General features: G+C 40.8%; 1 protein-coding gene across 1 annotated transcript; it reads left to right on the top strand.

Moving 5' to 3' along the window:
* Positions 1-2156: 2156 nt before the first annotated feature.
* LOC307146347 (E3 ubiquitin-protein ligase TRIM39-like) lies at positions 2157-24599 on the top strand. The gene is made up of 7 exons (XM_079850249.1): positions 2157-2227; positions 5311-5867; positions 6709-6804; positions 7354-7575; positions 22604-22754; positions 23895-23921; positions 24047-24599. Exons 2-7 carry the CDS (start codon positions 5313-5315, stop codon positions 24583-24585), a joined length of 1590 nt encoding a protein of 529 aa, XP_079706375.1. The 5' UTR covers positions 2157-2227; positions 5311-5312; the 3' UTR covers positions 24586-24599.
* The last annotated feature ends 306 nt before the right edge of the window (positions 24600-24905 follow it).

The raw sequence follows: 24905 nt of genomic DNA, 5'->3' as shown, positions 1-24905 counted from the left end.
ATTTGTTTTTCCTCTTTTCTGGTGGATGGTCCAGGCACTTCAATGATTTTCAGGTCTATTTCAGCTTACCGAGATCCCTGCAAAGTACAAAATTTACTGTTAGGTTATTAAAGTGATAGTTGTGAAATTTAAATAATTTCCTCAGCCTTGTGACGTTCCAAACCTGTTTGACTTTCTGTCTGTGGAACCCAAAAGCAGATCTCAAGCATAATGCAACCCCAGTCACCGTCCGCTTTCACTGCGTGAAACACAAGCAGAAAAAAATAGTGTAAATCATTCATGAAACCATTCTTATGTACACTTGTCTAGTTCAATTCAATGCAAAAAATTATGTAAAAATGGTTAAGCTCCAAAAATGTCCCAGAAAAGATCCTAAAAATAATCAATGAGTTCACAACTCATGTGTTATGGGTTGTGTTGTAAGTCTTCTGAAGCCATATAATAGCTTTTTCCTTTTTTTTTTTTTTTGTTGTTGAAAAAGACTAAACTTGAAGTTATAATTCAGAGTTAAAATGTCTTATATTCAAATGCAAATGATAAAGATACAAGAAAAAAATGCATAGCATTATTTGTGAACCAAACCTGTGATATTATTTTTCTGAGTAACATGAATGAGATTTGAGAGCATGAGGGAAGATTTTCAGAGAATAACTGATTAAAAACACAAGTACACAGTCAAACAATACAATTTCACATAGAGAAAGTTCATAGTGATAAAGTACTTGCATGTGGTGCAGGTAACTTACTGTAATTCAATGTTGCCACTGAAATGTTCAGATTATTTTAGAAATGTACTGGTTGTTCTGGGGAAACAAAAGAACAAAGCTGATTATTCACAACATAATATTTATTGACCATTAAATGGCTTTAAAATGGTATTTGAGAGAATGAGGGCATCTGTAGTAAGTAAAGTTAGGCGAAACAAAAACAGACCAAACTGTATTAACCTGCTTTTGTTGTTCATAACAAACGCCAAGAATCAGCTAAATTAGTTAGGCTATATCAGCAATTTGAAGACACAGTTGTACAGAATATATTGAATTGAATGACTAAATCAATCTAAGACAATAAGTCAATAATTTCCATTTGTTCATTCGTTCAACGTAATAAGCATCGCGGCTAAAACCTTCATACCAGATACTGTGCAATAAACGAGTGGTAAACACTGTAAAAAAAATATTTACAAAATGTTTGTAAATAGCGGCCCCTAATTAAATAACAAATGATCGCTGCGACAGAAGTGAATCAATCAAAATTAACTTCAGCTGGAAAATAACTTTATTAAAGAACCACTATAAAGCCAAAACAATCTCTGTTACCTTAAATTATACGTTTATCTCTGTAAAGCTGCTTTGAAACAATCTACATTGTTAAAGCGCTATATAAATGAAGATGACTTGACTTGAGAGAGAGAGAGAGAGAGAGAGAGAGAGAGAGAGAGACTTTAGAAAAGAGAAGAGAAAAAAAGCCAGACTGACTGTAACCCAAAAGTGAGACATTCAAACTGTCCAATCAGATCATTACAACTTCCCCCATCATACTAAAGGTATTTCTCCATCAGTGTAACCGTCGCAAGATTCTCCACATCACTGGCAGACACAAAGACAATATCAACTCTCTGGAATCTTTTTACACTTTTAATATCATATTTAATGAAGTACAATTTATGTTTTTAAGCATATCTAAAATGCATGAACACGTCACAGTCTGGTTCGAGAACGCTATGCCTTCTCACGCGCCCCCTGCCCAACCTTGGAGCCAGGTAAATGTTGCACCGCGCACTCAGACCCCACCTCTGGACACTATGCCTTCTGAGTCGGGTCCCTGCACTCCACCTCGCTTCCCCACTGCTTTTGCAGCAATCGGCCTGGAGGATTCATACTTTCATGTCTTGATTCTCCATCGACACAGACGGTTGCTTTGCGTTCAAGGGTCAGTCATTTCAGTACAAAGTCCTCCCCTTCGGGCTGTCCCTGAAGTCTCTAGTCTTCACGGAGCGAATAGTGATTACTGATAACTTGATAAAAGTTTCTTACACTGTTTACACACACCGAATTATGAATTGTTCCATATTTATGATTATGGGCGGAGCTATAGCATCACTGCAAGTATGTAAAAGATGTCAGTGTAAGTGAAACTAAACAGATGAACAGGAAGCTTCATCAAACAACAGCATTTCATTTCAGAAACTCTGAAATTAATGACCAGATCTCATATTTACTCACAGGTAAGCGATGGAAATGTTAGAGCTAGTTCAGTATTTTGGTAGCATGAAGCAGCATCAGACTGTTGGTAAAATACTGTCATTTTTATTTCTTTTTTGGCTATAAATCAAAGTTTGATTATTTGTGGTCACGTAACACTTTAGAGACTTTAGAAACAGGAAGTACTTGAACTTGCGACAGAATGAACGAATAAAAAATCTAAATGATTTTTCAGTAACACTTTATAATAACTGCACACTATTAATCATTAGTAAGCATTAGTAAACAGTTAATTCGTCATTTATAAAGCATTAATAGACATTAAGCAGTTTATAAATAGTTATAAATGCTTTGTTCTTGATTTTAATGCATATCTATAATGTGTTTAATAATTGTATTTTCATACTTTATTAATGATCAATTTATCATTTCTAAATTAAGTATTGCATTGTTTACAAACCGGTTATTTAGGAATTGTCAGTGGTTCATAAATTCACTTAGAAAGTGTAAGTAAATGATTAATAAACTGTTTAAATACATATTATTATTCAGTCATATAGTTATAGTTACTTAGTGTGTTAATAAATGCTTTATAGTAATAGTTACTTAGTGTGTTAATAAATGCTTTATAGTAATAGTTACTTAGTGTGTTAATAAATGCTTTATTGTACATTTTTTAACTCTCCTTGTCCTAATGGACGCGGGGGTGGGATTATAACTATTTTAAATAACTCTCTCTCCTCACGCTGCCGGCTGGTCCCGGTATATCAGATTCTCAAATCTCCCGTCTTCAGTTAGTCCAAAATGCTGCGGCCAGACTCATCCAGAATTGTCGCAAATATGATCATATCTCTCCCATCCTCAGATCTTTACATTGGCTACCAGTTCGGCAGAGAATAGATTTTAAAATCCTTCTCTTTGTCTTCAAATCTTTACACAACATAGCACCAGTTTATCTCTCTGAACTTATTCATCCGTACGTTCCGTCCAGAAGTCTCAGATCCCACGACCAGGCGCTGCTGGTAGTCCCTCGTGTCAGACTTAGGCGTAGAGGGGAGCGAGCTTTTGCGGTGGCAGGGCCTCGTCTGTGGAACACCCTTCCTAGAGATCAGAACGGCTTCCAACCTCTCTGTTTTTAAGTCTCTGGTCAAAACATACCTATTCTCGTTAGCATATTGATTACTTTTCTTGAGTTGTTTTTACTATTCTACATTTGTTTTTTGGTTTTAAAATTAATCTTAGCTTAGTTTTGTTATGTGTTTATGTGTTGTTTTGCTGTTTTTATTTTTATATGCTTGTTCTGTAAAGCACTTTGGTCTGTCTAGCGGCTGTTTAAATGTGCTATATAAATAAATGAACTTGAACTTGAACTTATTAACATGTATTTCTACTGTAATTCATGGTTAATTCAGGTAGTTATAAAGCATTTAGTAGTGGTCAGTTAACAATTTTTTTGAGCTCATCTAAAGTGAGGACTATTTATGCCTTGTAAAGTATTTACAGTGGGGAGAACAAGTATTTGATACACTGCCAATTTTGCAGGTTTTCCCACTTAACAAAGCATGTAGAAGTCTGTAATTATTATCATAGGTACTCTTCAACTGTGAGTGATGGAATCTAAAACAAAAATCCAGAAAATACCTTTGTTTGCAATTACAGAGATCCTACGTTTGTAGTTCTTGTAGTTCTTGACCAGGTTTGCACACACTGGATTTTGGCCCACTCCTCCATACAGACCTTCTCCAGATCCTTCAAGCTTCGGGGCTGTTGTTGGGCAATACAGACTTTCAGCTCCCTCCAAAGATTTTCTATTGGGTTCAGGTCTGGAGACTGGCTAGGCCACTGCAGGAGCTTGAGATGCTTCTTACGGATCCACTCCTTAGTTGCCCTTAGTTGCCCCTGTCATCTTGAACTTCTTCCATTTTCTAATAATTGTGCCAACAGTTGTTGGCTTCTCACCAAGCTGCTTGCCTATTGTCCTGTAGCCCATCCCAGCCTTGTGCAGATCTACAATTTTATCCCTGATGTCCTTACACAGCTCTCTGGTCTTGGCCATTGTGGAGAGGTTGGAGTCTGTTTGATTGAGTGTGTGGACAGGTGTCTTTATACTGGTAACGAGTTCAAACAGGTGCAGTTAATACAGGTAATGAGTGGAGAACAGGAGGGCTTCTTAAAGAAAAACTAAGTCTGTGAGAGCTGGAATTCTTACTGGTTGGTAGGTGATCAATTACTTGTCATGCAATAAAATGCAAATTAATTATTTAAAAATCATACAATGTGATTTTCTGGATTTTCGTTATAGATTCCGTCTCTCACAGTTGAAGTGTACCTATGATAAAAATGACAGACTTCTACATGCTTTGTAAGAAAATACAATTATTAAACACATTATAGATATGCTTATAAATCAAGAGTAAAGCATTTATAGCTGTATTTATAAACTGCTTATTAATGTCTATTAATGCTTTATAAATTATGAATTGACTATTTAGTAATGCTTAACTAATGATTAATAGCATGCAGTTATTATAAAGTGTTACTGTTTTTTCTAGTAAAAGTCCATTAAAAAAACTGACACCTGATATGTACAGATGTTTGCTTAGTGGGTTATTTGTTTGAAAAATTAAAATTTCACCCCTTTCTGTGCTGTCTTTTATATATATAAAGACCTTTTCATGATTATATAAAATGGTGTTGTAAAAAACGGTTTGCTGTTCTGTGGCTCCCAGAGACACGTTTAGTTTCTGTATTTAGATGATTCTTTTGCAGCGCAATAGATCTGACTACAGCCATCTAAAGTATAAGCCCAGCAGTCTCAGACTGGCAGTTAGAGGCGGAGCTGATAGGCTCAGTGAGGTTAGAGTTAATGGTGGAGGAACTTCCTGTCAGAGACTGATGACTCATATATGCCAGTTTATGGCACGTATGGCTACTTTGACTGCTTGACAGTGGTTCATAGTACAGATTTTAGTTTTAATCATTTTTAACCGTGCAACATACATTTTAGAACACAAACTAATTTACTCGGTGAACATTACTTGTATTGTGAAAGTTGCTCTCTTCAGCAATGCAGATGATATATTGTCGTCATTACTTATTTTTTCAGCCATGGCATCCTCCAGTGGCCCAGCACTAAATGAGGAGCTCCAGTGCTCCATCTGTCTGGGATCGTTCACTGATCCAGTCACCACTCCATGTGGACACAACTTCTGCAGAACCTGCCTGAGCGAGTGCTGGCCGAACTCACAGGCCTGCTTCTGTCCACTCTGTAACGAAAGATTCAGCAAAAGACCTAAGCTCAAGGTTAATACAGCATTCAGAGAGATTGTGCAACACTTTAAGGAGAAGCTCAATCCAGGAGAATCTGAGGTGTTCTGTGACATCTGTGGTGAAAGACAGCAGAAAGCTGTGAAGACCTGCCTGACGTGTCAAAGCTCTTACTGTGACTCTCATCTGGAGCCTCATCGCAGAGTCCCACGTCTAAAGAAACACACACTGATCAACGCTGTGGAAAATCTGGAGGATTATATATGCCAGAAACACGAGAGACCTCTGGAGCTGTTCTGCAGAGATGACCAGACGTGTGTTTGTCTGTCCTGCACTGAAGGAGAACACAGGACTCACAACACTGTTCCTATAGAGGAGGAGAGTCGAGAGAAGAAGGTGAAGAGTTACAAACAAAACACTTTAAACACCCCATGAAATTCAGTTCCCTATCAGTCAGTCACGTTCGACGTTACATCGGACTGAACTGACGTATAGGGATCTCGCCTGAGAGCCCAATCACCATAGAGTGGTAACAGAACAAGCCAATGCACACTGGCGAAAGAGATTTGCATCACAAGCCACTTCCCGCTTCCAGTTATATAAGTTGTTCCTTTGTTGGTGTGACTCTGTCGATGGGTGAATCCCCGCGGTCCCATGGGGGACCCAGCATCTCATTCGGGGCTCCAGCAGAGGACCGGATGTCGAGTGGAATCCTCCAACCATGTCCCGCGGCTGGATGACTGGGAACGTCAAACGTGACTGACTGATGTAACCTAGTCGCCTGTAGACAACGCCTGTACCTCCGCTGAAACGTCCGGGACCCCTTCTCAGATCCTCAGCAGAAAACTTAATGTCAGAGTTTTACCCAGAAGCGGGGAGTGGCTTGCAATGCAAATCTCACATTGTCTTGTTCTGTTACCACTCAAAGGTGATTGGGCTCTAATGCGAGATCGCAATACATCAGTTCAGTCCAACATAACGTCTCCATTCCTTCCTTCAGGGAATGGGGGTTTCATTAGTAACCTATACATTTTCTTTCCTGTGTCTTGACATGTTGAAGAACCTTTCATTACATCTGATAAAAGCTGATTTTGTCACTCTCAAAACAGTCTTTAAAATTCAAACTATAAATTTGAATTAATTTGATCTTTAAAGGTTTTTAAAAAAAAATAAGACTGTAAGAAGATGGAAAGCTATATTCAGTGATAAGTGTGTCTGTGTTTTTCTCTGTATGTAGAATCAGCTGGTTCAGACACAGACAGACGTTCATCAGATGATCCAGGACAGACTGAAGAAGATTCAAGAGATCCAACACTCAGTAGAGCTGAGAAAGGTTTGTGCTTCGATCACCCCGAGTTCATATCCTGACTCATGGTTGTTTCCGATCTCCCTTTCACTTTCTGTTCACTCTCTCCTGCAACTATCCTAGCAAAAAAATACGTTTAAAAAAAGATATGCATCATAATAGTTCAATCTATTTAAAAAAAGCGTTGAATTAAATTGCAGGTTCTGCCATCATCTAGTAACCCTCATGTGTAATGCTTAGTTCCACAGAAGATGAAGACGATGATTCAATAACATAAGATTTAATATAATACTCAGAATAAACAGCCAAAATGCGAGACAGTGTGTTGTGCACAAATAATAACTGACAAATCAACAGAACAAAATGAGGAACTTAAATATACAGAGATGATTAACTACATCTAGCCCTCAAGAGCAGCATGCAAAACATTTATTTTGTGTTACACTGAAAATCTGACATTTTAAGAGACATAAGGTAATTAAAGATTATAGAATTTTCATTTTGGGGTGAAATATCCTTTTAAATAATATGTGAATATGGAATAGATTAACAAATAAAACTGTTTTCAATCATCAGAGAAACACAGAGGAAAGTGTTAAGATCTTCACTGATCTGATCCGCTCCATTGAGAGATGTCAGTCTGATCAGCTGAAGATGATGGAGGAACAGCAGAAAGCAGCAGAGAAACAGGCTGAAGATCTCATTAAAGAGCTGGATCAGGAAATCACTGAGCTGAAGAGGAGAAACACTGAGCTGGAGCTGCTCTCACACACTGAAGATCATCTCCATCTCATACAGGTCTGTCAACATCTGTCTCAGTCAATATGTACAATATTACAGGACCACTGGCCATCTATGTACATCTGACTTGCAATGGTCAGGCTTCGTTTTATACCCTTTTCTTATCACTAGGTAGCCAATCAGATATCTTATTATTTTTTTGCTCCGCTTCGAGATCTCGTGACCATTAGAATCATCTTTCCAGGAGACATCTCTTTATTGGTGGAAAAATCTTTGGCCACACCCATTTAAAAAAATATATCTCAGGTAACATGATTCTCTGCACCTGTAGTGTCCTAATGCCATCCATCATTTTTAATTAACATGTTTTTCAGTACCATCTTATCAACCACCTATACACATCTTTCTCATTGGGTTTGTTAGGGACTTTTCCATCCTCACAACTCTTTGACCTGGTTTAACCTGGTTTCTGTCTTAGACACAGCAATACAGACTTTTACATGAGGCAATGGAAAATCTCCAACACAAGAAGCTTTAACCACATATTCACTCTGTGGGGTGTAGAGATGGATGCCTGCATGTGTTTGTTTCTTTGTTTATTAGTGATCTCTCCCAACACAACTCATCTGTTAAAAGCTCCAACCCTGATACGTCTGTCATCGTATTAGGTGATTTCAACCACACAAACCTGTCATCCAAACTCCCAAACTACAAGCAACAAGTCACTTTCAAAAGCAGAGAAAGCAAAACACTGGATCACTGCTACATCTCAGTTTCAGATGCTTACCGGGGAATTCCCGAGGGCTCCACTGGGGAGGTCTGACCATGCTGTGTTGCTCCTCATCCCAAAGTACAGACAAAAGCTTAAATCCATTAAGAAAACATCCAAATCACTGCAGCAAGAGCTTATCCGCTCAATTTTAGAGGTGGATAATCAGTATTCTTGCAAGCCCAGCCCCAAACTTAAACTGAAACGCTTAAAGCTACAAACTTAATTTGATTTGCTCTCAACACATAAGGCAGAATATTTACTTAAAAGAACCAAAGCCACCTATTATGAACATGGGGACAAAGCAGGCCGTCTTCTTGCCTCTCAGCTTAAACACCAGTTTGCATCACGCTACATAACACAATTTTTTTACGACTCTTCAGACAAGCTTGTTTCTGACCCTCATAAAATGAATTCTAACTTTTCCACATTTTACTCTAAGCTTTACACCTCTCAATCTCCTTCTGACTCATCTTTAATGGACTAATTTTTCCATAATTTAAATATACCAATTGTTAATACAAACAATGCAAAGACCTTGGATGAACCTATCAGGTTAGATGAACTTTTCACTAGTATTAGCATCATGCAGTGTAACAAGGCTCCAGGGCCCGATGGTTTCCCTTTAGACTTTTATAAGAAATTCTCTATTCAATCAGCCCCCTTACTGTTCGATATGTACAATGAGTCTTTTCAACAGGGCTGTCTTCCAGCCTCATTAAATCAAACATCTATTTCCCTTCTATTAAAAAAAAAACAAAGACCCTACTTTATGTAGTAGTTATAGGCCCATTAGTTTATTAAACGCTGACGTAAAAATCTTAGCAAAGGTGTTGGCAAGGCGAATAGATTTATGTCTACCTGATATTATATCTGAAGACCAAACTGGGTTTATTAGGGGACGTCAAATGTCATCTAATATTCGTCATTTGCTAAACGTAATTTTTTATCCATCCCATACTTTAGCTTCAGAAATGATTATTTCCCTTGACGCTGAAAAGCTTTTGACCGGGTAGAATGGAATTATTTATTTACTGTATTAGAAAAATGTTGTTTCGGGCACAATTTGATTTCATGGATTCGCCTTTTATACTCAGCCCCTTCTGCAAGCGTTAAAACCAATTTTGATAGTTCTTCTTTCTTTCCTCTCTCCCGTGGGACAAGGCAGGGATGCCCTCTGTCCCCTCTTCTTTTTGCCCTGGGAATTGAACCGCTTTCTATTGCTTTAAAATCTTCCCCATTAATATCCAACATCCATAGGGGAAGCACTGAACATCGGGTCTCTCTACATGCCGATGATCTGTTGCTATATCTCCAGGACCCTGAGGTTATGATGAGGTTATGCGCCTGCTTGACACCTTTGGCTCTTTTTTTGGTTACAAATTGAATTTTGCAAAAGGTGAATGTTTCCCCATAAACGATGCGGCTAGGAAAATTCCTCAAAGCACCCTACCCTTTCATTTATCTTCTATCGGGTTTCGTTATTCAGGGGTTAACATTTCTCACTCTTTCAGTTCTCTTTTTAAGAATAATTTCACCAACTTGGTTGAACAAATTAAACTTGATTTAAAACGTTGGGGCAGCCTACCTCTCTCTCTCGTAGGAAGAGTGGAGACAATTAAAATTAATGTTCTTCCTCGACTTTTATTTCTCTTTCAATCTCTCCCTCTTTTTCTTCCTAAATATTTTTTCAACTGTCTTGATAAAACAGTCTCCTCTTTTATTTGGGCAGGTAAGATTCCTAAAGTAAACAAAACTATTCTTCAACGCCGTAAAAGCGATGGTGGTTTAGCTCTGCCAAATTTTTTATTTTATTCCTGGGCTGGCAATATTTCTAAGATTTCATCATGGTATAATGCTCCAGAGGTTAACTGGTGTACACTAGAAGCCGCTACTTGTACCTCGTCTTCTCTTCCAGCACTAGTCCTTGCTCCTCTATCTCTCCGACCCTCTAGCTATACCAAAAATCCCATTGTGTTATCAACTTTAAAAATTTGGAAACAATTTCGACAACATTTTCATTTGAAATCACTCTCTGTTATCATCCCTATCTGCAACAATCACTTGTTTTTACCATCTGTTATTGATCACACTTTTAAAATATGGCGTGACAAAGGCATTGTTTGTTTTTCAGATTTCATTGATAATTCTTTTGCTACTTTCAAGGACCTTGTATCCAAATATAATTTACATACTACAGGCTTATTCAGGTATTTTCAACTTCGTAATTTTGCAAGAACTCATTTCCCTAGTTTTCCCCAATTGCCAGAAAAATCCCTGATCTATTTCATGTTAATTTCATCTAGAATTTCATCTCTCTCCTGTCTGAAGTCAACTTGGGAGAAAGAGTTAGAGCTCAGCCTTTCTGAAGAGCTTTGGTCCGAGGCTCTTGTTAGAGTTAACTCTATTTCTACATGTGCCAGGTTAAGTTTGATTCAGTTAAAAGTTTTGCACCGAACACACTTTACCAAAGCTAGACTCCATAAATTGTTCCCAGAAACAGAGGATTCTTGTACTAGGTGCTCCTTTTCCCCAGCTGATCATGTACATACTTTTTTCTCTTGCCTCATTCTGGGCTTCCTTTTTTTATTTTTTTTCAGGGGCTTTGCATATTTCTCTCCCTCCATGTCCTATTGTTGCCACCTTTGGAGTGTCTGTTTTCTCTTCTCTTTTAACAAAACAACAATCAGACGTTATTGCTTTTACCTCCCTGGTTGCTAGAAGATGTATTTTGCTACATTGGAAGTGTCCAACTCCACCCCCAACCAACTCTTGGCTAAAAGATCTTATGTCATTCCTATCTCTAGAAAAACTGAAGTACACTACCTGGTGCTCAACTGTAAAAAAAAAAAAAAAAAAGGAAAACGTGCAGATAATGTTACCTTGACTGTTTCCTTGACTGTATTGTTACTGTCTGCGCAATAATAAAAAAATTTGTGGACGTAAGAAAACATCCAAATCTGTCAGGTCCTAGTCCATAGATGCCATTTAAACGCTTTGAGGGTGTTTCGAATGCACGAATTGGGACATATTCAGTGCAGCTTGTGACTTCCTCGACAAACTCACTGATACTGTGACGTCATACATCAAGTTCTGCGAGGAAATGTGCATCCCCACCAAAACAGTGACATTCTATGGCAATAAAAAACCATGGTTCTTCAAAGACTTACATCTCTTACGCAAAGAAAAGAACTGGGCGTACAAAAATGGAGACGAGAGTCAATACATAACAGCCAAATTAAAAACTACGAGCTGCAATAAGGAGAGCAAAGCACAGTTATGGAACGAAACTGGAACAACAATTCTCATCAAGCAGCTCAAGATCAATATGGAAAAATTTTAAGGACATGACAGACTACAAAAAACACCCCATCTCCACTCTTAACAATGATCCAAGTCTCCCAGACATATTAAATAACTTTTATGCAAGATTTGAAATGCCTACCTCACCAGCCATCCCCCCCCCCCCCCCCCCCCCCCCCCCCCCCCCCTTAGCCATTGTGCAGCTCAATTGGCGCCTGTTTTTTCCACCATTTTTAACATCTCATTAAGCCAATGTACAGTCCCACAATGCTTTAAATGCTCCATCATTATTCCTGTGCCAAAGTCCTCAAAGATCACCTGCCTCAATGACTTCAGACCAGTTGCCCTAACATCTGTGGTGATAAAAGCATTTGAACTGATTATTCTGGCATACCTGAAATCCTGCACTTCCTTGCTGATGGACTCATATCAGTTCACCTATCAAGCCAACCGGTCCGTTGAGGATGCAATCAGCATAGCACTCCACCATACCTTGCAAAATCTTGAATCACCAAACACCTACACACGCATCCTGTTGATAGACTTTAGTTCCGCCTTTAACAGTATTAACCCATCTAAACTCTTTACCACACTCTTGGACATGAACATTGACCCAGCCATATGCCACTGGATAAGGAGCTTCCTGTGGAATAGATCACAGAGGGTGAAGGTTAATAGCATAACCTCACACCCTCTCACCCTCAGTACAGGAGCTCCTCAGGGCTGTGTTCTCTCCCCTTGGCTCTTTTCCCTTTATACAGCATACTTTACATCCATGGACACTTCAGTGAAAACAATAAAGTATGTGGATGACACAACCATTGTAGGTCTCATCTCAGACAATGATGAAACACAGTACCGCATGGTGGTGGACTAAACTGTAAATTGGTGTTCAAACAATGACCTCCAGCTCAACACAGCCAAAACCCAGGAACTCATTATTGACTTTAGACGTAGGCCATTTCCCAAAGCACCCATACAAATAAATGGCAATCCAATCACCATCACCATCACACATTAGCAATAACCTGAAGTGGACAACTAACACTAAACACATCATTGCAAAAGCTCAACAAAGACTTTACTTCCTCAGGCAGGTTAAAAAATACCGGATCAAACATCAGCTCCTTGTTCTGTTCTATTCCGCTATCATCGAGTCCATCATTACATCATCAATCACAGTATTGTATGGTAGCACAGACACCCAAATAAAGAACAAACTACAGCAGACTGTCAACAAAGCATCCAAGATCATAGGGAAATCACTGCCCTCAGTCGATAAGACTGAGTCGATAAGATAAAGCGAGCAAAGAAAATCATCTCCGACCCCTCACACTCTGTCCACCACCGCTTTCAGCTCCTTCCCTCAGGGAGGCGCTACAGGTCACTCTCTACCAAGACCAAATGCTTCATAAACAGCTTTTTCCCCATAGCCATCAGGACTCTGAACTCCTCTCTTTAGTTTAGTTTAGTTGTCCTCTCATAATATTTTGCCACATTCTTCATAAATAAAATAACCACCATCAGCGGCCAATTTACCAATCCACAAACTGACACACACATTTTACCAGCTAACACACACATTCTAACCTCCTTCTCTCTACTTTCATAGGCAGAAGTCTCCAAACTCCTCCTTTCCAATTGCCCTACCATCTGTCCGCTTGATCCTATTCCCACTAACCTACTTCAAGCCATTTCATCCTCAGTTGTACCCGCACTCACACACATCATAAACACCCCTCTTCACACTGGTACCTTTCCCACAGCATTTAAGCAGACTCAGACAACCCACTGCTTAAGAAACCCACTCTAAATCCAGCACATCTGAAAAATTACAGACCGTAATCTCTTCTTCCATTCGTTGCGAAAACACTTGAACGAGTTGTTTTCAACCAGATCTCTTCCTTCCTTACACAGAACAACCTCTTGGACAACAATCAGTCTGGTTTCAAAAGCGGATCAACTGAGACTGCCCTGCTCTCAGTAATTGAAACTCTGAGACTGGCAAAAGCAGCTTCCAAATCCTAAGTTCTCATCCTGCTGGATCTGTCTGCTGCCTTTGACACAGTTAACCACCAGATCCTCCTGTCAATCCTAAATTTGAAGGGCATCTCGGGAACCACACTCCAATGGTTCAAGTCTTACCTCTCAGATAGGCCCTTTAGGGTATCGTGGAGGGGTGAGGCATCTAAGACCCAACATCGAGCTACTGGAGTGCCTCAGGTCTCAGTGCTTGGACCACTTCTCTTCTCCATCTACATGACATCACTAGGATCTGTGATTCAGAAACATGGCTTTTCCTATCACTGCTATGCTGCTTACACAAAACTCTACCTCTCATTCCCGCCTGACGATCCGACAGTAGCTGATCATATCTCAGCCTGCCTGACAGACATTTCTGGCTGGATGAAGGACCACCACCTTCAACTAAACCTTGCGAAGACAGAGCTACTTGTGGTCCCAGCCAACCCAACACTTCATCACAACTTCACCATTCAGCTAGGCTCGTCATCCATAACTCCACCAAGGTCAGCCAGGAACCTTGGAGTGGTAATTGATGATCAATTGAACTTCACAGACCACATTGCTAGAACTGCCCGGTCATGTAGATTTGCCTTATACAACATTAGGAGGATCAGGCCCTTCCTATCAGAGCATGCTACACAACCCATTGTCCAAGCGCTAGTTCTATCCAGACTGGACTACTGTAATTCTCTCCTGGCTGGTCTTCCAACTTGCACGGTCAGACCTCTGCAACTGATCCAGAACGCCGCAGCTAGAGTGGTCTTTAACGAGCCGAAGAGAGCACGTCACTCCTCTCCTCACAAAATTGCACTGGTTGCCAGTTGCTGCTCGCATCAAAATCAAGTGACTGATGTTTGCCTACAGAACAACCACTGGCTCTGCTCCCCTTTACTTAAACTCATTACTTCAGACTTATGTGCCATCCAGAAACTTGCGCTCTGCAAGTGAAAGATGTCTTGTGGTGCCATCTCAAAGAGGCACAAAATCTCTTTCTCGGACCTTTACCATGACTGTTCCCTGCTGGTGGAATGATCTGCCTAGCTCAACCAGAGCTGCTGAGTCCATAACAACTTTCAAGAAATGGCTGAAGACGCTTCTTTTTCGACAGCACTTGATCCAGTAATACTAACACTTTCTCTTCTATTCTATTCTATAAAAAAATAACATGTACTGCGTTAGATTAAACTGAGAAGGGTCATAGCACTTGCATATTGTTGTCCTACTGTTAGTTTAACTGCTTCTATTGTTATCATTTGTAAGTCGCTTTGGATAAAAGCATCTGCTAAATAAATAAATGTAAATGTATGGTCAGTCACCCACTGTATCTTGTATTGTTACATGTTGTGAAGTGTATTGTCTATTTGTTGTTTGTAATGTATGATGATGTAGAGGTTAAACAATCTGTACCGAAAAACAAATTCCACCGGCATTTTCGTGTGGCTAAATAAACAATCTGTCTATCTATCTTGAGGGTACATTTACATGACAACGATATGCTGAAAATGGAGAAGTTTTTCCTTTGAGTTTTCTTCTACACCATTGTCAAAATGATCCTCATTCACACGGATCCGTAAAAACGACTAAAAACCCTATATTTTGCTGCCAGGCCATTAGATGGTGATGAAACACTATAGACTGAACATGTAATACGCATGTGCATGATGTCCTCATCTTCAGAGATTTGCGTTTTTATCGTTTACACGGAGACAGTTTTTAAAAACGTGTACTTTGAAACCCGTTATCAAACGTTTGTGTTTTCAGGAACCGTTTTGGGTGTTGTCAGGAACTGTTGTCGTGTAAATGAACAGTCAAAACACATAATTTTTTTAAATGCTTTTTAGCTGAAAACGGTGTCATGCAAATAGCCCCTGAGTTCAGTTTAGTCTTAATTGCATCCTAGTTAGTCTCATTGGTTACTGATTACGTTCAGCTGTCTGTTATTAGGTTTTTTTCTCCTAAGCAGTTATTTTATTTAAATATTTTGTTTAATTTTTAATTATATTTTAACTAACATTTTAGTTAAAGTTTTAATAATTTAATTGTTTTGACATTAGTATAAATAAAATTGTTTCAAACGTCTATATTTTCTATTCATTTTTATTTCAGTTGTAGTTCCTCTTCGGTCGGTCAGTCGACGCCACATCAAGACCGACAAATAGGAATCTCGCTAGAGAGGCCAATCTACTTTAAATCAAACTAAAACGAGCCAATACACATTGGCATGCAATCATTTGCATCAGCTGTTCAGCCTTGCAGCGCGAGTATACAGTGGGGAGAACAAGTATTTGATACACTGCTGATTAAGCATGTAGAAGTCTGTAATTTTATCATAGGTACTCTTCAACTCTGAGTGACGAAATCTAAAACAAAAATCCAGAAAATCCCATTGTATGATTTTTAAGTAATTGATTTGCATTTTATTGCATGACATACAGTAAGTATTTGATACATCAGAAAAGCAGAACTTAATATTTGGTACAGAAACCTTTGTTTGCAATTACAGAGATCATACGTTTCCTGTAGTTCTTGACCAGGTTTGCACACACTGCAGCAGGGATTTTGGCCCACTCCTCCATACAGACCTTCTCCAGATCCTTCAGGTTTCGGGGCTGTCGCTGGGCAATATGGACTTTCAGCTCCCTCCAAAGATTTTCTATTGGGTTCAGGTCTGGAGACTGGCTACGCCACTGCAGAAAAGTATCCCCAAATAATGATGTTTCCACCTCCATGCTTCATGGTTGGGATGGTGTTCTTGGTGTTGTACTCATCCTTCTTCTTCCTCCAAACACGGCGAGTGAAGTTTAGACCAAAAAGCTCTATTTTTGTCTCATCAGACCACATGACCTTCTCCCATTCCTTCTCACCAAGCTGCTTGCCTATTGTCCTGTAGCCCATCCCAGCCTTGTGCAGGTTTACAATTTTATCCCCGATGTCCTTACACAGCTCTCTGGTCTTGGCCATTGTGTAGAGCAGAGTTTAGCTCCAACCAGCTCCAACACCCCTGTTTGAAAGTCAGTATGCCTAGTGAGATCTTGATTAGCTGGTTCAGGTGTGTTTAATTGGGGTTGGAGCTAAACTCTGCAGGACAGCGGCCCTCCAGGACCGAGATTGGTGACCCCTGGTGTAGAGGTTGGAGTCTGTTTGATTGAGTGTGTGGACAGGTGTCTTTTATACAGGTAACGAGTTCAAACAGGTGCAGTTAATACAGGTAATGAGTGGAGAAAAGGAGGGCTTCTTAAAGAAAAACTAACAAGTCTGTGAGAGCCGGAATTCTTACTGGTTGGTAGGTGATCACTTATGTCATGCAATAAAAGGCAAATTAATTATTTAAAAATCATACAATGTGATTTTCTGGATTTTTGTTTTAGATTCTGTCTCTCATAGTTGAAGAGTACCTATGAAAAAAATACTCAGCTGCTGCCTCCACCCCACCGCCTGCGGCCCCTCAGTTTGCTCGTCGCCAGGGGTGACCTCCTGCGTCTGCCCTCGCTCCTGCGCCGCAGCAGCAGCCTCCACCTAAATGGCGCCATGGAGCCAGTCGCAGCCCCCCCCCCCCCCCCCCGTTCATCTAGGCCCCCGCCAAGAAGGGTGGTAAAGCCAAGAGCAAGCGGCCCAAGGACAGGCGACCTGGAGATGGATAGGAATGCTCTTCTGGAGACAGTGACCGCACCGCTCCCTCCCCCAGAAGAAGGCCGAGTGGGAAATCCTTTGGTTAAACCCTCCTCGACCCCCCTTCATACCCTCTTGGGACCTTTCCCTGACTAGAGTTCGGGCCGGGTGACAACCATGTTGTACTGAGACCCTGGCCTGGCTATGTGCCCAAGGTTCCTACCACTCCTTTTAGAGACCAGGTAGTGAACCTGCAAGCGCTGCCCCTGGAGGAGGCAGACCCAGCCCTGTCTTTGCTCTGTCCCGTTTGCGCTCTGCGTATGTACGTGGACAGAACGTAAAGCGTCAGGACCTCAGATCAGCTCTTTGTCTATTACGGAGGCCAGCAGAAGGGAAAGGCTGGCTCCAAGCAGAAGATGGCCCACTGAATAGTGGATGCCATCGCCGTGGTTTACCAAGCTCAAGGCTTGCCCCGCCCTCTCAGGTTGCATACTCATTCCACGAGAGGCGTTGCATCCCCCTAGGCACTGGCACGTGGCTCCTCGCTAACAGATATCTGTAGAGCTGCAGGTTGGGCGACACCTAACACGTTCGCTAGATACTATAGCCTACGTGTAGAGGCTTGCTGCACCCTAGTGTGCTCCATATTCTCCAGAGTGAAAAACCTGTGAGTCCTCCAACACCCTCGGCCCGAACATGGTGGAGCATCCAGTGCCAGGCCTTTATCCGTTGAATCCTTGAGAACTGGGTTTAGGCTGGGTCCCATATGTGTGACCCTACGGGGATCCCATATGTGTATTCTCCACGGCTGCTCCTAATCGAAGCCGGTTTCTTTCCCTTAGGCTAAGTCACCCAATATTCATATGTAGTACAACTTTTGGGCTAGTCTATATGTATCTTTCCACATAACTCCTTCGAAGATTGTGGCTTCCGCAGTGTTGCTTCCCTCCATAGAAAGGGCACGCTTTCCCAGTGTTATCCAATAATTCCACTGTATGTGTTATCACGGAACAACAGTGACAGATACACTCGGTGTAAGCCCTATTCTATCGTCCTTCCAGACACGAGGGTGTAGAGACTTAGAGTGCTGGATGGGGTACAGCAGCTGTGGCCCTTTAGTAGGGATTCCTATTCACGGTCTCGACGTGGTGTCGACTAATCGATCAAAGAGAAACGTCTCGGTTACATATGGTAACCCTCGTTCCCTGAGGGAGGGAACGGAGACGCCACATCCCATCGCCACATCTGCTGCTGCTGCCCGTCGGGATGGCAAGCTTTTCGGGCTTGGCTCCTCAGCAAAAAAACTGACGTGCAATCACACCAGCTGCTCGTTATATACCCACGCTGCGAGGCTGAACAGCTGATGCAAATGATTGCATGCCAATGTGTATTGGCTCGTTTTAGTTTCACTCGAAGTAGATTGGCCTCTTTAGCGAGATTCCTATTCGTCGGTCTCGACGTGGCGTCTCTGTTCCCTCCCTCAGGGAACGAAGGTTACCATATGTAACCAAAACGTTTAAGTTAGACTAAATAAAAATGAGAAATGTTCTTGTCTTGGTATTGTGGGGGATACCAGGGTGTTTTTAGCATGTGTGGTATTAGTTTCAGTGAACTTAAATAGCCCTCAGTCAGAAATCTCCTCGTCTGCAGCTTTACACACACCAAACTTTACAGTTTTATTCCTGTCTATATTCTGAAGGTTTTTACTGAGGGGTTTGTTAATATATCATTCACCAGATTTATACAACATCTAATTCCTAAAAAAAAATCCAAAATCCCATCAGTGAAAACTTAATACGTCAACAAAATCAAACAAGTATGTTGAACCTGGCTTTATTCAATATTCAGATTTCTGTTCTGGATATTTAATAAAAACAGTGCATATTCAATTAGACAATGCTTCATTTGCATATTTAAATATGTCAGTAATGTTCTAATACAGAATATATAACCAATTATTCATGTAATCAATCAACTAGAGGAAGTATGGTGTGTTGCGGCAAAAAAATCATTAAGCATTCATTAAACAATCAATCACCGTGTAAGAGACATTTCTGAGTCAAATAGTCTTTTAAAAGTATTTATTCTTGCAAGAAGGCCCAGTTGCCGCACAGAGGTACAAGTACAGTCTGTGAAACAAGTGCGACAGAGAAAGGGAGGGCAGAGCTGCTTTTATATCATTTTCAAGGTTTCCTCTTACAGACTTCTTATCTAAAGAAGGAGAGATACTGACTACTAGTCTCTTCTTCTACTGAGCTTATGCCTACAAGCTCACAAGTTCCAAATTGGACGACCTCTGACCCCACTATCTCTATGATCTGCCTCCTTCTTGCTGTCTCGCCTGTTACCCAGTTTAAAAACACACACATATTGAGTGAACTAAATCTGAGACCACGTACTGCACGGGTCTCTTCAATGTTATAATGAAAATCTTACTATAATCAATGAAAATCAAAAATTTCCATTACAGGTGATATCATCCATATCAATACAGAGGTTTTGCTTCAACTGTGTTAGAAAGCTCCTGTGTAAAACATATTAAATTAACTGCTTTAAAAATAATGATCATATTTAACAGTTCCCTTTCGAAAGGGAACTCGCACTGCATCAAAGCGCTAGGGGAATGCCTCAGTGTGACTGATGACTGAAAACACTGTACAAACACGACAATCGTATTGGCTGGCGTCAGCCATGACGTCATGCTCTAGCAAAACCAGGAAGTATAAAAGGGCGCTTAGAGAACATGTCATCCTCTTTTTCGTCTTCAGGGACTGGTTTACTGACACTGTGAGTAAAACAAAACTATGGCAACAAGGGAAGAGTGCCGACCCGTGTGAGAGGTTCTCACGCCTGGTGACACTCACTACTTTGCATGCTTTTTCTGGGTGAAGAGCACACGCGCTCTGTTCTCGAGGGAACGGAGTGCACGGACTGTGAGCGTTTCTCAATGAGAACGCTCCGTTCTCATCTGTCTTTCTTCTCGAGGGAGGAGGGACAGTCATTTTTGCCCCACGGGTCAGGTCCCGCTCGTGCCGAGGCCGAGAGGAGACTCAGATCGCGGGGATCTCAGAGGGAGCTCGCTGACGAGAGAGGAGTGAATCTCTCAAACTCGTCGGCGGGTGACGAGAACGAACTGTGCGGTGGGGATGCGCACTCTGATGCGTCCTCTGGTCCAACAGTCAGTGCTTTATTGACTCGCGCCCGCCAGGCTTGAGTTGCCATGGCAGCATGTCAGAGTGGACGCGCAAAAAAAAAAAAAAAAAAACCTTCCTATGAGCGCTCTCTCTCTGGCCACACCCTACCAGCACCGCTAGCAGAGTTGTTGGCACTACATGCCTACTTCAGTTAAAATGAACAGGCTATAAATAAATAAATAAATAAATAAATATAAAAATACCAAACCACAGAATATGTATATATATGTGTGTGTGTATTTAAATATAATAATATATGTATTTATATTCTGGTTAACAGCCTCCAGGATTGGTTTCCGTGTGCTTAGAGGCATGGTTAGGCTTCCTCCCACTTCTGGGAGTTATCTGCTGAGGCCTCCATTCTCTAGAGCTCGACAGAATGTCTATAAGTTATAAATAGCCTTCCTTATGCGATCAGGTATGTTTCTGGAGAAGCACTTAGGATGTGGTAGGCTTCCTCTAATTTTGAGAGTTGTCATGCTGAGGCCTCCATACTCCAGAGTTCCATGCAAACAGCCTTCCAGGTAGAGCTTGAGAAGTGGCCCCTCCTGCTCTGAGGAGGTGCTTTAGGCCCTTCGCTCTGGTCATAATCGAGCTGGCTCTCCTAACTATATGTGTCAGGCCTCCTCTCCTTTAAGAGTCTTCCTGCTGAGGCCTCCATATATACAGTTAGGCTGTGTTGATTGCTTATAGCATGTGTCAGGCCTCCTCTCCTTCGAGAGTCATCCTGCTAAGGCTTCCATGCAAACAGATGTTGCAGGTAGAGCTTGAGAAGTGGCCCCTCCCACTCTGAGGAGGTCAAGTCAAGTCAAGTCATCTTCATTTATATAGCGCTTTTAACAATGTAGATTGTTTCAAAGCAGCTTTACAGAGATAAACGTACAATTTAAGGTAAGATTGTTTTGGCTTTATAGCGGTTCTTTAATAAAGTTATTTTCCAGCTAAAGTTAGTTTTGATTGATTCGCTTCTGTCGCAATGATCATTTGTTATTAAATTAGGGGCCGCTAAGACGACACCATTCTCTCTACACAGACTTTAAACGCGAACCTGTGAGAAACGCTGATGGAGTTCACATGAGCATTAAGTGAGGGAGGTGCTTCAGGCCCTTCGCTCCGGTGCTAGTCGAGCTAGCTCTCATAACTATATGTGTCAGGCCTCCTCTCCTTGAGAGTCATCCTGCTGAGGCCTCCATATATACAGCTCGGCAGAGCGTGGAAAGAGAGCACCTAGGGTAGCTGTACCCTAGCATTTGTCAGGCCTTCTCTCCTTCGAGAGTCATCCTGCTGAGGCTTCCATGCAGACAGCATTGCAGATAGTAGTACAGAATAGGGGCCTTCTCGTTACGGAGAGTTGTTTTTAGCCTTTCTCTGTCTGAGCTCTGCACTATGAACTATTCACATTTTGAATCAAGACCACGTGGAGACCACGTGGGCATAAGTGTACAGGCTTCCTCTGCTCTCTGAGTCATCCTGCTGAGACCTCCGCCTCCCATAGGTCTAAACAGGTTGGTGGCTTCAGCATTAAGCGTGATAGCCTCCCTGGCATTTGGGTTGACTTCAGCCCTTCTGGAAGTAGCAGGCCAGGGCCCACAGGCTCTGAACCGTACTCCCTTAAAGGAACCCCCTCTAAAAATCAGGTTTTGGTATCCATACCTTTGAGCTGGTGCTCAGGCAGTGGCTGTAGGGAGAAATGCTACTGTTAACCTGACGTGTAAGCAGTAAGGGGCTTTAACTTTGAGTTAATGTGTTTGTGCTTGTACAGCCATAGTTGCTAAAGCATCCCCCAGCATGGCAGCATGGGTATCTCGTTCCCCTAGCGCTTTGACGCAGTGCGAGTTCCCTTTCGAAAGGGAACGTCTCAGGTTACGACTGTAACCTATGTTCCCTGAGAACAGGGAACGAGACACTGCATCTCGTCGCCATGCCTCTGGTCTGCTTGTACAGTCCCTTCAGACGAAGAAGTGGATGACGTTCTCTAGGCGCCTTTTTATACTTCCTGGTCGCGTTAGAGCATGATGTCATGGCTGACGCTGGCCAATACGATTGTTGTGTTTGTACAGTGTTTTCAGTCATCAGTCACACTGAGGCGTTCCCCTAGCGCTTTGACGCAGTGTCTCGTTCCCTGTTCTCCGGGAACATAGGTTACAGTCGTAACCTGAGACGTCTTCTCTCTCTCCTGCTGTAGATGAGCTCATCCCTGAACACTCGTCCACACACCAAGAACTGGACTGAGATCAGGATTGACTCTGATGTGAATGTAAACTCTTTGTATAGAGCTCTGACTGAACTGAAGAAAACTCTAGATGAGACACTGAATGAAAAACTCAGTCAAACTGGTATGTATCAAATACAGTTTATAGAATTTTTCGTTTGTTATTAACTTAGAAATAACTTTTTTTCAAGGAATATTATGGGTTGAATAAAAAGTTGGTGATCACACAATTATTTTGTCTCTGTCTGCAAATGATCACACTGTTTAAAAAATATTACCATAACTTAAACTTGCCACGTTAGCATTAGACTGGTATGATAAAATCACTTACTAAACCTAGGCTATCCAAACTTTAACTGTTATAACCAATTATTACAGTATTACTTTAACTTACTTTAGAGACATGTAAGTGATATGATGTGACTATATCATGTACAAACACTAATACAAATCACTGTAAAAATTGTTACATGCTGTTTAAAAAAAATGATGGTAACAATATTACACATGATATTTTTGAGTAGTTTTTAAGGCATGATTTCTTTAATGAAATATACCTAAATAATGTAAAATCTCCTAAATTATTTAATGTATGACGCAATGAATTTAATATTTTCTTTTGAAATGTGCTTTTTTAATTTAAGCTGGACTGTGATGCTATTTTCTTCTAGAAACAAACTTTGTTGCATTATTTTCCTGTTATCTCTGTAAAGCCGCTTTGAAACAATTTGTATTGTAAAAAGCGCTAAATAAATGAAGATGACTTGACTTGACTTTAAGTTATGTTGTACAAGTAAATGCTCAACACAGCACAATAAACACTTGTTGCTGCACTGGCATTAGCAAAGCTATTGCTTATTGAACAAAGCAACATATTATTAGTACATGCAGTTATTCACAACCTATCCATAAGCTCTACTCTTCAATGGAAACGATCAAAACATCAACATAACAGAAACTCTTTCATATGTTAAACATAACTGAACATTAAACATTAGATGTTTCCCTTCACTCAAAAACACATAAAATATCACTTAATTTCAATATTAACTCTCCATTCCCAGCCATGTGCAAAGCATGCTGGGAACTGACAATGGTGTCTCTAAATAAAACTGCACAATTGAACTAATTCTCTAAAAAATAAATAGGTTTTATTTTATTTTACACAGCATGCCACTGATGCTGCCAGTAGAGAGAAACTCACTGTTAACCTGAAATTATTGCTATAAATAATTCATCATTATATTGTCATCTGTGTCCACAGGGTTGAAGTTTGTGCAGACGTTTGCAGGTACAGTGTGATGGATGACACAATTTTCTTAAATATGCTTGCAATATATTGTTAATATGTATTATATACTGTGCACATGAAAATGTTTGTTCTGAAGTTGATTGATAATGTCTGATCTCTCTCAGTGGATGTGACTCTGGATCCTGATACAGCGAATCCACGTCTCATCCTGTCTGATGATGGAAAACAAGTCAGTCATGTAGACTTTGAGCAGGACGTCCCAGAAAACCCAAAGAGATTTAATTTCTGTGTTATGATTCTGGCAAAGCAGGGATTCAGTTCAGGGAGATTTTACTATGAGGTGCAGGTGAAGGGAAAGACTCAGTGGGATTTAGGAGTGGCCAGAGAATCCATTGACAGGAAGGGGAGGATCTGGCTGAGACCTGAGGATGGAGTCTGGACTGTGGTGCTGAGGAATGAGAATGAATATCATGCTTGTGAAAGTCTACCTGTCTCTTTATCTCTGAGAGTGAAACCTGAGAAGGTTGGTGTGTTTGTGGATTATGAGGAGGGTCTAGTCTCTTTTTATGACGTGGAGTCCAGATCTCATATCTACTCTTTCACTGGTCAGACTTTCACTGACAAACTCTATCCATTTTTTGGCCCAGGGTTAAAAGATGAAGGTGAAAACTCAAACCCACTGATCATCACTCCTGTCAGATGAAACTGTAACATAAAATCTCAAAAGATTAACTGTGGATGTGCTGTTTTTTGAATATGTAAAAAAAAAGAAAAAAAAAGAATTTGCACTAACCACAATCAAGAAGTTTTTACTTACAATTATTAAGAAAATGAATATGCAATACACCATTTCCTACCTTTCTGGACATTCAAAGTGTTCATTAAAATAGCGATCAATGGAGCTATTTGAATCTGAGCCATCAGAGTTCATCAAAAATATCTTAATTTGTGTTCCAAAGATGAACGAAGGTCTTACGGGTTTGCAACGACATGAGGTTGAGGAATTAATGAAAGAATATACAT

Source organism: Squalius cephalus, assembly GCF_949319135.1.
Source record: "Squalius cephalus genome assembly, chromosome: 18".
NCBI lineage: Eukaryota > Metazoa > Chordata > Actinopteri > Cypriniformes > Leuciscidae > Squalius > Squalius cephalus.
This window is presented reverse-complemented; position numbering and strand designations above follow the sequence as displayed.

Coding starts and splice junctions, on each gene's coding strand:
- LOC307146347 (XM_079850249.1), top strand. CDS start 5,313: ATGGCATCCTCCAGTGGCCCAGCACTAAATGAGGAGCTCCAGTGCTCC. Junction 5,868..6,708: donor AGGAGAGTCGAGAGAAGAAG/GTGAAGAGTTAC, acceptor CTCTGTATGTAG/AATCAGCTGGTTCAGACACA. Junction 23,922..24,046: donor GTTTGTGCAGACGTTTGCAG/GTACAGTGTGAT, acceptor GATCTCTCTCAG/TGGATGTGACTCTGGATCCT.